Raw genomic sequence first — 15,058 nt, 5'->3', positions numbered from 1 at the left:
CTTTAATTAGGTACAAAACTTAGTTCAGATGTCTTAGAAATCCTACTAACAAATTTTTGTGCAGTATAAAGAGTAATACATACACATATCTTACAATTATAGGAATAACATATCTTACTGAGAAAATACTTCGCTGTTAAGGGGGTTTGTATAAAGTTTGAAATCAGCCCAAGACAATAAATGTTTTTTTCCCCCTCCTGCTTCTACCAATTTTACTTTCTTTTACAGAATTCTCTTAATTTACCAGATTAAATTACACTTATTTTAAAGAAATTATCTTAAATTAAATGAGTCTTAAGATCATGTAAATATCTCTCTTTACACACTTAGATCAAGAAAAAAGAAAATGCAAAGATTTGAAACCAATTTCAATGTAACTGTTCCAGGGGTGTTTGTACCCCGGAATTCTGGGTTTTTTGTATTATCCCTGAAGGTCTAGAAACAGAAAGCAGGGCATGTCATTTTTTCGTGGAATTCTGCGTATCTCAAGACCATTCATTCACGAACTACCGTGAATTAAAACTTATAATCTATCGAAAGTTTCAGCATAAACTAAAATTTAAAGGTAGGAATACTGAAAGAAAACACAAATAATTAAGATCAAAAGGATAAAACTTCTTTGAAAAAAACGCGCTAAGAAGCAGCAGAAATTTCAGAAAAAAGTATCAATACAAAACAAATGAAATAAAATAAAAATATGACCACCGAAGCCGACGTCTTCAGGGGGTACCGGCCCCGGTAGCCATTAAAACAAAACCATTTCTATTTGAGGGAGAAGCAAAAGCTTAAAATATCTCCCTCAGTACCCCGATGGTTTTGCATAGAGGTCCAGGAAAAACAAGATACATTCAAAAGAATAAACAAATTACGAAAAGAAAATCAATAAAAATCATCAGAAAATTAAAAACTCACAGTCACAGGTCAAGAATCAACTTCAAAAGCGGAGGAAAAGAAAACACTAAAAACTGAAAAACAACGCCCCCTATAATAATGCGCAGTAAAAGTTTAAAAATGATATGAAAAGGTCAGGAGAAGGAGATACGTAGATAAATTAATAGAATGCTTAACTGGGGCTGCTCAGTTAAGACTAGAATTGCGCCCTGTTAAAAGAAAAAATATATAAAAACTTAAAAACCATCAATCATTTTTTTAATTAAAAAATTAACATTACAAAAATTAAAAGGAAAATCATTTTTACTCAAATTATTTAAAAAATTATCCACAGCTTCCCGAAAACTTTCAACATTATTACAAATTTTCTTGATCCTAACTAATTGCGAAAAAACAAGATTTTTGAATATTTTACTACACAAATTAGTTTTAAAGTTGCAGAAAAAAATAACATTAAAATTAAAGGCTTTTCTTTTATCAAACACACCAATTTTAATAAAATTGTTAACAATATCAATTTTAAAATCTAAATATTCAATATTAAAGCAATTTTCATTAGTTTTTTTCAGGACCAAATCACCAGGATAAATTGTATAAATAAAATTATAATCGTCACAATTAAACAAAATCAAATCATCAATGTATCGGAAAGCATTAAGTACTTTATGTTCAAGAAATTTAGCCTCAAAAAAGTGCAAAAAAATGTTGGCAAAAGCCCCAGAAAAGGAATTACCTTGTGGAATTCCAATAATTTGTTTATAAAAATCTAAACCATTAAAAAGAACATTCTCAAAAAGATTAAACTTGCATAAATCTAACCAGTTAAACCTATCAATTTTTTCATCAAATAAATACTTGTCATAAATACCTTCACAAATCTCAATAATTTTTTCATGTGGTATGCTGGTATACAAATTTTCAAAATCAAAAGTGTTAATGCTGGAAATATCATTACTTTTAATAAAATCCAAAACTTCAACATTACTTTCAATAATAATATTTTTCTCTTTTTTAATTTTAAGCAAAATAATTTTTAAAAAACAAAAAAACCTTTTACTAATATCAGAATTATAACTATTAGTACCACATGCTATAAACCTAAATTTAATCGGATTTTTATGAAATTTAACTATTGGAAATAAATATGGAAATGTAATCCTATTTAATTTAAATTTTAATTTTTTACTAAATGCAATAATTCTTTTTTCAATAACTTTTTTATCTTCTTTTAACTTTAAATAGGTATTATTTGCATTATATTCCCCAATAATCAATTTTTTAAAAAAATATTTACACATAATACAGAAATTATTTGAAGCTTTATCTACAACAGTAACAATGAATTTATCCTTAAGATTTTTAATTTTTCTAGATAAATCATAATCAATAAAAGTACCTTTAGTAAATGAACTAAAACTGAACTGAACTTTTAATTTTTGTAATGTTAATTTTTTAATTAAAAAAATGATTGATGGTTTTTAAGTTTTTATATATTTTTTCTTTTAACAGGGCGCAATTCTAGTCTTAACTGAGCAGCCCCAGTTAAGCATTCTATTAATTTATCTACGTATCTCCTTCTCCTGACCTTTTCATATCATTTTTAAACTTTTACTGCGCATTATTATAGGGGGCGTTGTTTTTCAGTTTTTAGTGTTTTCTTTTCCTCCGCTTTTGAAGTTGATTCTTGACCTGTGACTGTGAGTTTTTAATTTTCTGATGATTTTTATTGATTTTCTTTTCGTAATTTGTTTATTCTTTTGAATGTATCTTGTTTTTCCTGGACCTCTATGCAAAACCATCGGGGTACTGAGGGAGATATTTTAAGCTTTTGCTTCTCCCTCAAATAGAAATGGTTTTGTTTTAATGGCTACCGGGGCCGGTACCCCCTGAAGACGTCGGCTTCGGTGGTCATATTTTTATTTTATTTCATTTGTTTTGTATTAAAGGTAGGAATTAAGTTTCGCTATATAAAATTTAAATTACAAAACCTTCGCTAAATCACGTTAACGAGATATTTTCATATGTGTGACTCTTCCACGATTTTGATTTATATATTTTTTTGGTTTATCGGTTTTGTATTGTTTTAATATTTTTAACTATGCCAGAATGCTCCAATATGGCGATTCACATTCTTTCGATTTTAATATCAAACACTGTGTTTCGTATTTACCTGATTTAAAAATAATTCATTGTGAATCGTATTTACTTGATTTAAAGATCATTCATCGCGATTCATATTCACGTGACTTTAAAATCCAATATCGCGATTCACAATCTTTCCCCTGCTATTCCTTAAAAGGTATTTACTATCTATCTTAAAAGTATTATCTATCATGCCATAATCTTTTTCTTCTTCCTTCCAAACGTACCACTTTTCCACAAATTCGTGAAATTCCTCTTCTTTTTTTTGGTTCAATTTAGCTTGTAAACTGAATTCTAAAACTGCAAAAATTTTATATGTTGAACTGAGAAACCATTCACAATTTGTACAAAAGTGATGAAAGTATCTTATCAATTCTATTTAATATTTTGTTTCTCACTTTTTGACTCTTGAATAATGTTGCATATAAATGAAAAAAATTTAAATTTTCTTATTCTGAATGAATTGGGCGTCATACACCTATTTACTATTTTTAGAAGGTGAAATCAAATCACGTGTGACTAAGATATATTGTTTCAAGAATTTTAATTATTCTCTTTATTTAGCTCATTTATAATGATTTTATTACGATTAACAATTATTTTATTACAATGTGCACAAAAGTTTAAAAAATGGTAAACTAAAGGGCCATTCCTAAATTTATTTTTTATTAAATGCTTATTTTCATTCAAAGATAGTGAAACATTTTTATTAAAAATATTAAGCAAAATTCCAATTTTACAAACAGTATTAAATCTTTATATTGGCTCTTATAAGGTATTATTCCAATTGAGATTTTAATAAGTACATAATAGCTTTTTGAAATAAGTTACAAAAGAATGTTTTATTCAAAAGTTTACTGAAAAAAAAAATTTTTTTTAATATTTTTTTTTTTTTTTTTTGAAGGAAAAAAAAAACTTGTAAAACAATTTTTATTAAATTGTAATTTTTAGTATAGTTTAATTCTTAATTTTGGAAACCTATTTCTGAAGTTTGTCCTTTATTGTGAAACTGCTGTGGCATGCATTTACATCAAGATAACGCTTGTTTTACTGTTGTATCTAACATAAAATGATGCTCAAAAATTTTCCTTCTTAAAGACAGTGCTAAAATAGATAACATATTTCAGCCCTGAAAAGGCCATTGATCCTTCAGAGGCTTCCATGTCTTGGATTCCCCTCTCTATCCAATTGAAGATGAAAGGAGGCGAAATTTCTGTCAGCGAATACAATGAAAAGGTATTATTTTTCCTTTCCTAAGCATTTTGTTTCTATTTTTTTTTTCTGTTTTGAATTGGAGATATTTGCAGCTTAAATAAGTCTATTTGTTTATGTATAAACTGAAAATACACTTTTTCTTGGAAAATTTAAAATCTATATGCACGCTATCTTTGTGGATAACTCTTTTGAACTACTCAGCAATCTTAATTTATTTTTTCAAAAATAAAAAACCTGATTTGAGTCTGATCAATTCTTTCATTCCTACTTTTGTTTCCCCTTCTTTGCAATTCACCTGTTCGAATAGACGTCATCAGCAGTTTGACGTGGTAAAACACTAGAGTAAATCACATATTAACAATAAGAGTTATGTAACTTTTTCTCTTCATTTACTGTTTTATGAGAAAAAATGAGCAATAAAAAATTTTTATTTTAAAGTAAATTATTTTTTTATTCTTATTTTTATGTGCTATTTCAATTGTCATTTTTAAGGAGTTCTATTTTCTACAGGGTTGGTAAAGAAACCTAAAATATGATTTTTCTTGGTTTAACCCACTGGCGGCTTTGCAAATGGGCAAAATTGGGAGAATGTTTCTCCCATATACATTATTTCCCTATCTAATAACATGGGAAAACCGGTTTCGCTATGCGGAGAAGACTGCAGGTCAAATTACGACTTTTTACGTGCAGAACCGTCAGTGGGTTAAACCAGTTTCTTTTATTTAAACCAGTTTTTTTGGCTTATTTGAGACATAAGGTTAAATAATGTATGGTATAAATAAAAGGTATCTAAGTTATTATAAGGTATAATCATGAAATTTTTTTAACTATTAATTAATGTTATCAATAAACAACTAAAACATATCCATCTTCTTTCTATAAACATTCCATAATAAAAAAGAATAACTGAAGATTTTGAATAATCTTATATATATTGTTGGAAATAGTGTGACCAATCAGTTGGATCTTCCCATTTATAACTCTTTTTCCTCATTCACCATAAAGCAGGCCGCGCAGCGCTCCTATATTTCCTATTAATCTGAAAAAATTGCCATAGTTCCTATATTTTCTGTATTTTTTTCCTTAATTTTCCCTTATAATCCTTCCTCAACGTCCGCGCTCCCGATTTGCGCTAGTCTGATGTCAATCATCAAAGCACACCTAAAAATTCTTTAACCAATCATCCGTTTGCAATGTCTCAACCCAGCTGCACCATGTACAAGTAAAAGTGAATCGTCAGCAAGTGAAGGAAATATATGTGAGGGTTGTGGAATAAGATATAGAATAGAAAGGGTGTGAAAAGAAGGAACCCAGAACGAAGCAATATATTTTAATGTTGTCATGCGGATTCAATAAAGTGATTTTCGTTTTCAAAGTAAGTTCTTCTGTTTATATTATTATTCTTTTTTTCCTTTAAAACTTTTTTTTATTATTTTAATGTAATTAAGTGATTTTTTTCTCTTTCTCGAGTTTAATTTCGAAACATATCACGCGACGAACAATCATTACATAAATTATGAATCCGAAATCGTTAGCATTTAAGAGATTTGGTTTTCAAGAACATGAGTTATGAATATCACACTTGGACTACGAATTTGTACTACGAATCGCGATTCCTATGTAGGTAACTTACTTACAAATCATGATATGCTTATACAAGTACAGTACAGAACCACTTATTCAGTATCCTGAACATCGGGATAAATTTTGCTTAATTTTCCCACCATTTTGAATTATGTCGATGTGCGGAAATTCTGATTTTTGAAGTTCAGTGAAAGAAAAACTTGTGTGTGTGTGGGGGGGGGGGTTTCCTCCTGTTTGTTGAAAGAGAAAACTTCAATATATTTCTTCTGTAATCTTGAAGATCTTCAAGGGTGGAAAGAAACGGCGTTTTTCTGATAAGCTGCCGTCAATCAAACATAAAGGAGCGGCTTTCTGATTTCGTTTTCTCTCTGATTTACGAGGAGGGATATTGCACATGCATATTAGTGAACATAAATTTTTAATTTTTTTTATTCTCTTAATTTGGCAGTTTTACTATCATAATTTATATATTTTCTTTTATTTTTGAAAACGTTTGCAGTTGATTAAATACGATTTAGTTTTTTTTTTCTTATCTTAATTTGTAAATGTTTTTATTAATTTAAATGTTGTTTTCTTCCGATTTTTTTAATTAGAGAGAGATTTCCTTATTTATTTTTCATTGTAATTTGGGTTCGATGAAACATCAATATATAATGCTTTTTAGCAGATTCAGAAAACCAGGAAATTCAACCATCTGGGATAGCAATGGTCCCGAACATACCGGATAATTGCTTCTCTACTGAATTTCATTCTTAATAGTTTTAAGCAATCCTTTGTTCTATTCAACGTTTCTGAGTTAATAGAAAAATTTGTAGCTCACTCTTGAAGACATTATTAAACTTAAGAATTAAAATGGGTATAAATAAATTTTCATAAATTTTTTTTCCCCTTATTCCTACTAAATGTTCCAAATCTGTCAAATGTGAAAGTTTATTTTAAAATATTGATTTGAAATGCAAGTAGTTGTATTTCTAAAAAAATATGGTATGTAAGTTTAAAAAACTTGTGCAGATGGCTTTAAAAAATAAATTTCATTATATTTCCTAAGTTTATTATAACTGGTTTATAATAAGTCACCCCTTAAGTTAGTAAAGGACGCCCGGTGGCTGAGCGGTAGCGCTTCGCGCTGTCGTGCCACAGGTCCCTGGTTCGATCCTCGGGCTGGGCAAGGTTGACTCAGCCTTTCATCCCTTCAGTGGGTCGATAAATGAGTACCAAGCATGCTTGGGAACTAAACATTGGGGATTCCGCGTTCGGCTGACCACCTAACCAAAACATCTGCTTCTGCACCCCAGAGCCCAAGGTCAAGAAAACTGAGATGGGCACAGTAGGCCTTGGCCCTCTATGGGCTGTCGGGCCACTGAGTTTAGTTTAAGTTAGTAAAGAAATTTCCTTTTTATATAGAAATCAGTTTAAATAGATTTTGCTTTTTAAAACCTTTTGATATGCTTGAATAGGCATTAATTTTCTGTACTTCTCTTTCAGAAAAATGCCTGCTGGAAAAACTAAATTTCAGCTCTCATGACTTGAAGTTCTCAACAAAAATGGGGATTTATTAAGTAATTGGTGTCAAGAAGGTAAAGATGGGGATACTGCATACTGTAGTCTCTGTAAGAGTTGTGTTCAATTTTCGAATAGTGGAATTTACCAACTACTGCAACATTCTAATGGGAAAAAGCATCAGCTGGCCGCCAAAGAAGCAAAAGGGCGGGGGAAGTTGTTTGGAAAAAAAGATAGCTCTAGTACTACAACTGGAACCAATTCAAAAGTTGTGATGATGCAGTTGAGCCAAAACCAAAAAGTTGCAAAGGCTGAAGCTTTGTGGGCAATGAAAGTCGCAGTGTCCAATTATTCATTTGCTTCAAGTCAGGATATTGTGCCGTTATTTCAGGCTATGTTTGAAGGTAACTCTATCATTAATCAAATGCAGTTTAGTGACCAGAAAGTTTCCTACATATTGTCTCATGGCCTTGGGCCATACTTTCAAAATGAAGTAATCATCCAGTTAAAAAAGTCTCCTAGTTTGTTTACTTTGGCTTTCGACGAAACCACAACAAGCCAAATTAAGAAGCAACTGGACATATATATCAGATTTTGGAGCGAAGAGTGTGATCAAGTTGTTAGTTCTTATCTAAATTCAGTCTTTTTGGGGCATGCAGATGCCAATAAAATCTGTTGTAATTTAGTAGAGACTTTAAATAATCATAAATTGCCTCTAAGTACACTTTTAATGCTTAGTATGGATGGACCGAATGTAAATAAATCAGTTGCTAAAAAATTAAACGAGAGACTGGCCCTGGAAAATTCACCAGAACTTGTCGATTTTGGGACATGTTCCCTTCACAAAGTTCATAACTCATTTTCCAAAGCCGTATCTTCTTTTTCACTTGATTTAGATCAGTTTGCAAATGACCTTTTTGGTTTTTTTAAATTAAGTGCAGCAAGAAGAGAAGATTTGAAAGAACTGCAAAGCCTCCTCAATTTTGAGCAAAAATTTCTTTTGAGACACGTTAATTCTCGATGGCTTACACTTGGTCCTGTACTAAACAGGATTATTTTAGTGTATCCTGCATTGAAGGAGTATTTTATAAAATTTTTGCCAAAGCAAAAAAACTTTTCAACGATTCAAAGTAATTCAAGGTATCTGAGAATTGTTAAGGAGTTAAAAAATCCTGCATCTTTAGCAGTTATTGAATTTGTTTCTGATACCATTCCAATTTTGGATTCATATTTAGCAATTTTTCAAACAGAAGGACCTCTGGTGCATCTTTTGTACAACTAAACCAATGAATTGTTACGAAATATTATGATCAATTTTGTAAAAGAAAGCTTGGTTTCTATGAAATAAGGCGTCCCTTTATACAACATTAACATTGATGACACGGCAAACTTAAAACCAATTCAAGACATTAACATAGGAGTAGCTGCCAAAAGGACTGTTTTAAAGCTTAAGGAACCAGACCGTAAACATCTCAGATTTGAATCAAAAAAATTCCTTGTAATGTTGACAATTTCTATACGAGAAAATCTCCCCATTTGTAATAATTTCTTAAAGCATATGAAAGTGTTGTAGTATCATGAGGAATGACTCCTCTGATAATGCTGTAATGAGACTGTGCAAAAAAATGAAACCTCTTCATCTTATAAAGAAGTTGACACAATTGTCAGAAAATGGCAAACATATTGTTTGGATGGTGATAACAACAAACTCTGTGATCAGTTCACTTCTCTCATTCATTCTGAAAATTCTGCTGTTAAGTATGAAAGAGTGGGCAGTTATTGGGCCAAAGTGCTCAAACTAACTGACAAATACACCGGTGTACTAAAGTACAAAAACTTATCTTTGTTGGTAAAATCCTGCCTCTCTCTTTCACGTGGCAATGCAGATGTTGAGGGAGGATTCTCAGTCAACAATGCAATTTTATCACCAGGAAGATCTTGTTTGTCTGAAAAAGCAATTATTGGCCTAAGATTAGTTAAAGATGCAGTTCGGAGGCATGATAATAACATTTTAAATATTCCTATAACTTTCTCACATTTGAACTCTGTAACTAAAGCACATTCAGCATATAAAGAAGATAAAGAAAAAGAGGCTTCCCAAGCTAAGATAGACGCAGAAAAACGATCTCTATCAGAATCGGAGCAATTGCGGAAAAAACAAAAGACAGATGCAAAAGAAAAGTTGCGTGATTTAGAAAATCAAATGAAATCCTTAAAAGATGAATTAAGTTTTTCCCAGAATTTACTGCAGGAGAGTAATGCCTGCCTACAAAAAGCATTAAAAACTAAAGACTAATGAAATGAGAATTGCTTCTGCAATCATAGAATCCGCAACTAATCAGGTTAAAATATTAACTGAAAAGCTTGCTGAAGCTAATAAAAAATAATAATTCTACGTATATGTATTGATTTTAACTGAGTTGTTCACTCTTAGTATATTCTAGTGTATTATATTCGTATTTGTATACACTTTGCCGTATTTGTATACCAATTAGTGTTACCAACATTATTACTAATAAACTTTTTTTTCTTTACTCTAATGCTGTGTATTAATGAACTTAATTGTTTTTATTCAGATTTTCTATTTGAAACCTTTTTCTGGTCCTCAAAAAACTTTTAAAATATAATTACTTTATTAATTATTCTTTTATAAATGTATAACACTATATTCTGATATAAGTCTACTGTTTACTCAAATATGTTAAGAAATATATTCCAACCTGTCCTGGACAAGAAAGCTAAAATTTGGCTACAATCAGTGTTCTTATTTTCTCCAGTTAGATTATCTAATAAAACATTTAGTTTTAAAGCCAAGATAGGGTTTTGTAGAAATGTTTTTTCATAACATTAGTTTTGAATAACACATAAGTAAAAGTTGTACATGTTCTATGCAAATTTTGAATCTATATTTTTTAAACAAAATATTAGGGATTCTTATATTATTTTCAAAACATTCCTATAATTTCTTAAATGAATTCCTATATTTCCTATTATATTTTTGATCTGAGTCACTTCTAGGCCTGCATAAAGTGAAATTTAGGTTCAAGCTTGTTGCTTTTTCTAGAGGAGTAACATACCTTTTTGTATAACTTTTTAAATATTTTTTTAAGGAGTAGATAGTAGAAAAATTCGATGGAAAATTATCTCTGCAGAAAAAAAAATCTACTTGAAAAAAGATGGTGTGGAATGTTGTGTGAAAAGTGAATTATTGCTAATACAATATAGTTTGATTTATAACACATATGCTAGTTCTTTCAAAATTTGTGAAAATCAAATAAATTTTATTGTGTTAAATAAAAAATTGTTTTAAAAAAATTTTAATATACAAAATTTAATTTCGAAAAATATTTTGAAAGAGTCATTATAACTAAAAGAAAATTGGGGAAATTTCAAATGTAAAAGGCTGTGTTCTTTGGAAATATTAGGCTTTGATAATTTTCTGCATCCCTAAGTTTTCAACTAATAATAATTTAGGATCATTAAAAAATAGAAAATGTTTTTGTTATTTTTCTTAACACAATAAAGCTTTAAGCGTGTCAATATGTTTATTATGCAGCATTAAACATATAAATTAATTTTAAATTATGTTCTTTTATATAAGTATTGTATTTTAAAAATATTAGAATCAATGAAAACAAACTGTAAACATACTATGAAAATTTGCATCTGCAAATAACAGAAGGAAAAAAGTCTAAAAATAAAATGAAAAATAAAATTTAGAAAAAAACATCATTCCTAGTTATGCTTTTGATTGTAGCAAGCATTATGTGCAGGGTGGCTTCTATATACTGTAACACTCCGAGAAATAGTAGTTAATTTTAATTATTTGGTTAAACAAATTATTTCTTTTTGTTCCTGTGCAGGGCACTCTCTATACGTGCGGATGATTTTTGTTTGAAGCAAAATATTTAAACATTTAAAGAATGGAATCTAAAAGGTTGATGGTCCGCAGATTTTCTGCAGGTTGCATCTTTAAGCAATTAATATCTCTTCGGTTTAATAAAACATTTTTATATGAAACTATAAATCAATTATTTGATTCTAACATGAGTAATGTTAAACGGAGGTCTGATCGTACATGCTCAGTTTGTACAAGAAGCGCATTAAAATAATTCGTGCAAGAAAAAGAAGAAATCAATAAAGTTCTACTAATAAAATGGTTATAGAAAAGAACGTGAGTCATAAAACTATACAAATTATATTAAATAAAGACCTGAGTTTTGCCCTTATCACAAAAGAAAAATTTTAAGGTTTGACTACTGCACAAAAAATTACAAGGATGTAAGAAGTTGTTGAACCAGCACAGTAGCAAAAGTTTTGATAGAATAATCGTTCCTGATGAGAAAATATTTTGCTGAGAACAAAGTTGAAGCCTAAAATTAATGTTGTATATTCAGCAACCATCGATGATATACTTGATATTATTCAGACAGTACATTGCTTTCAGAACAAGATTTCTGTAGTGGTTTTTAACTGCACTGTAAAATAATGGAGAATTTTCTCTGAAATTCATGAATAAAGTGTAAAAATCAATGCTGAATATTCCAAAAGGAAGTATTGGCTACACATTTATTGCCAATTGCTGACAGATTAGATATTTCAGCACGAATCTGCACCATTCCATTGCACTGAACCAAAACAACACTGGCTTGGCTTCATGTTGATTGCCGGTAGTTTATCAAGCAATAATATAATCCACCTTCTTCACTGGATTTAAATCCTTTAGACTAATGTTTTGGGGAGATTTTGGAGTCTAAAGTTAAGCACAGGAGTTTGGACTTTCTCAGGGCTTCTTTATTGCTTGAATGGGACAAATTACCTCTTAAAATGCTTCATACTGCCATCAGCGAAAGGCTCAAGCAATCATCTTTAGTGGTCAATAAAGGTAGTAGCTGGTTTGAATAAAAAAATTTCAAGGTAAACGTCCATTAATAGTGTCATCATATTTGTATATTTTGCATTTTCTATTTAATTTATCTGTGCAAAAAATGATTTGTTACAGTGTTTTGTATCCACCTTGTATTTATGATTGCTACAATGAACACGATTATAAAACGGAGAAACTTTTGATCTTAATTTGCTCTATAATTGCATTTTTTAAATAGTTTTAAAAACTATCTAAACAAAGGATGATGGTCTGTATTGAAGAATTTTTAGAAACATCATGACTTTAAATTTACTTACATTAATTATTTTATAATTACATTTTAGTACAAGAGCACGTAAACTTTTAAAAATTACATATCACATTCAATTGAAGTAGCAGACTCACATTAGCAATCCAACTCAAGGTTAAAAAGATTTTTATAGAAAAATGTTCTGGTTTTCCTTTGGTTATCTTTAAATTAAAAATATTTTTGCAGTTAATCGAAACAAGAGTTTTTTAAGATTTTATCTCTTAAAGGGAACGAGTTTTTTTTTTTTTTTTTTTTTTTTTTTAAGAAAAAAAAACTGTTAGGTTTAAACCAACCAACCCTAATTTTCAACTGTCGTTTTATGCATTAATCTGTTTTATATATACCATTCTGCGGTATTTAGCTATCTTTCTCTAGCCAGGGGTCTGTCCAGACATTTTGTGAAAGGTCCGGCTTTTGTAAAATTGAAAAAAAATTACTCGTAATATGTGAATATAAAATAAACGTTAAGTCACATTTCTTCTACCAGGATCCTGCTTTTATGTATTTGAACAAATAGGGTGCTGTTATTGCAAAAAACTTTTTCAAGAAGTTTTTAAATTGTAAATAGATACAAGATTATTCTCAACACTGTTAAATTATAATAAAAAGAAATTACATTTTCTAAAATAAACAGCAACTGCTGCTTCTAAATTAGAGATGCAACATACAAATATTTGATATTTACTGCTGAACGCAGAATATTCATTTCGGGCGAACAATGGAAGAAGCGTCTACCTAATACAAAACTTAATTCATTTACATCCATCTTTCTGTTTTCCTCTCTGGGAGGGTTTATTCGATTTACAAAACAATGAAGATAAAAAAATTTGTGAAGGGTCCAATTAAAAGAAAAATAATTTATAAAGGGTCCGTTTTTATAAAAATATATTTTGTGAAAGCTCTGTTAACGGACCCAAATTTCTTCTAAACAGACCCCTGCTAGCGCTTCGCCAATGAAGCTACTTTTGTTTACAATGTTCATGTGAAATTTCACGAAGTTAACAGATCTGATTATAAGTTGACATTCCCCCTACTCTAGCTTTCGAAAATGTTTCAACCTATATTCAAACATTTACTGTTGTTTATCTTCTAAGGTTTCAAGTAATTTATGAAGTTTGATACCTAATCTTCTATGTAAATCAGAAATGTATCTATCATAAATGGGAATTAAAAATAAAACATTGAGAATTTATTAGGCATTTTTTAAACTAATCTTGCTTTATTATTTACTTTTTCTTTAATTTATTGTTTTCTTATCTATCCGAATACAGTTACACTCATAAACAAGGGGAACTGTTTTATAATTAAGAAGCATTTCTCATTAATTAAATGCTTTACCTATTCCCTTGCATTACTTGAATGCATCAGTTTGTCTTACAAGAGAAATAAAATAACATTACTTGAGGATACTTTTTATGCAAAATATTATGAAGTTAACTAATGTTTTTTTCCTTAATTCAATTATTTGTGTATAACCTATGGTAGAGAATGTTAACCAGTCAACCCAACTATTGAGTATTACCAAATGATTTGATATTCAACTAAAGGGGTTGAATAGTTGTGCTTCTGTAATGAAGGTTATTTACATTGAAGGAATCTAGTCTATTTATTGGCCATATTTTTACAAAGCAATTTCTTCTTGTCTCTCTGTAGGAAGATTGCATTGATGAGGGAGAGGAGGAGAGTGTGATCTATGAGTTGAGTGGTGTTGTTTCTGTAGTGCTTGATCTTCAAGAGAATGGTCGTGACAACATAGTGACCTGCATCAAAGTGAGTCCACCCGCACATCAGCGACACAAGGGAAGTCCCTGTTACCAATGGTATCTCTTCAATGATTTTTACATTGTACCTATATCTCCTGTAAGTATTTTATCTATTCTTGAATAAAATATGAGTTTTATTTCAATTCTAAAAAAATTCATCTAACAAAATTATTAAGCATTATTGGGTAATTCTCCCTACAAGCCGCAGTTTACTGAACTGGCACAAAAATCTAATATCATACAATAAATTGATAATTTTTTTTAAAAAAAAAGTTTAATTATTACCATCATTGTTAGCTTTTTAAAGTGATTTTACACTAGTTTTAACAATTGTATATGTTTAAAAATATATGTTGAGTTCCAAACTGTCATTTTCTTGTCATGCAATATTTTCAATAATTACTTGCTTTAAAACTGCACTTTGCAATTTTCTCTATCTAATGTTTCCTTTCTAACTGTTAAGGGCATTTCTGGAGTATTTGCACAAGGAATAATTTCCAAAATACTTTGTCGAAATATGTTTTTCAGACAATCATTTGTGTGCCTCACGAAAATATGTCATTTTCTTGGAAAGTTACTTTCATTTCTCTATAAACTTTATAAATGACGCTAGCGTTAATTATTTCTTTTAAATGTATGATTACTAAGTCATTTCAACAGTTTAAGAAAAAAATCCATTGAAAGAGATTAACGGAGCCTAACGGGACACATACATCCCAAGCAAATTTCAAAAAAATCTTTTGGGACAGAAACACTTCTCTGTCTAATGGAGACTTTTTCACCAGT

The 15,058-nt window shown here is 29.7% G+C and overlaps 3 protein-coding genes across 10 annotated transcripts in view; all 3 read left to right on the top strand.

Moving 5' to 3' along the window:
- PAN2 (PAN2-PAN3 deadenylation complex catalytic subunit PAN2) overlaps positions 1 to 15,058 on the top strand; it is a 122,339-nt gene that overhangs the window by 86,940 nt on the left and 20,341 nt on the right. For all 8 annotated transcript variants that reach the window (XR_011636882.2, XM_043042777.3, XM_043042772.3 and 5 more), the window contains 2 exons: positions 4,161 to 4,269; positions 14,163 to 14,369. Coding sequence is in view for 7 of the 8 variants with exons in the window: in XM_043042777.3 (XP_042898711.1) it covers positions 4,161 to 4,269; positions 14,163 to 14,369 (316 nt within the window). In the remaining variant the exon portion in view is untranslated. The remainder of the gene's footprint in view (positions 1 to 4,160; positions 4,270 to 14,162; positions 14,370 to 15,058) is intronic.
- Positions 7,330 to 8,937, top strand: LOC147810153 (protein FAM200A-like). Its single transcript, XM_087160502.1, has one exon. It carries the CDS (start codon positions 7,607 to 7,609, stop codon positions 8,612 to 8,614), a length of 1,008 nt encoding a protein of 335 aa, XP_087016628.1. The 5' UTR covers positions 7,330 to 7,606; the 3' UTR covers positions 8,615 to 8,937.
- Positions 8,933 to 9,775, top strand: LOC147810152 (uncharacterized; the record flags this gene model as incomplete). Its single annotated transcript, XM_087160417.1, has 1 exon — positions 8,933 to 9,775. A coding segment is annotated over one exon (696 nt), but the record flags the coding sequence as incomplete, so codon positions are not given.

Source organism: Parasteatoda tepidariorum, chromosome 4, assembly GCF_982258835.1.
Source record: "Parasteatoda tepidariorum strain Cologne lab strain chromosome 4, Ptep-v5.0, whole genome shotgun sequence".
NCBI lineage: Eukaryota > Metazoa > Arthropoda > Arachnida > Araneae > Theridiidae > Parasteatoda > Parasteatoda tepidariorum.
The sequence above is the reverse complement of the archived record's forward strand: the minus strand, read 5'-3'. Positions and strand labels throughout refer to the sequence as shown.

Excerpts from the sequence above, each read along its gene's own strand:
- LOC147810153 (XM_087160502.1), top strand. The coding sequence starts at position 7,607 with ATGATGCAGTTGAGCCAAAACCAAAAAGTTGCAAAGGCTGAAGCTTTG.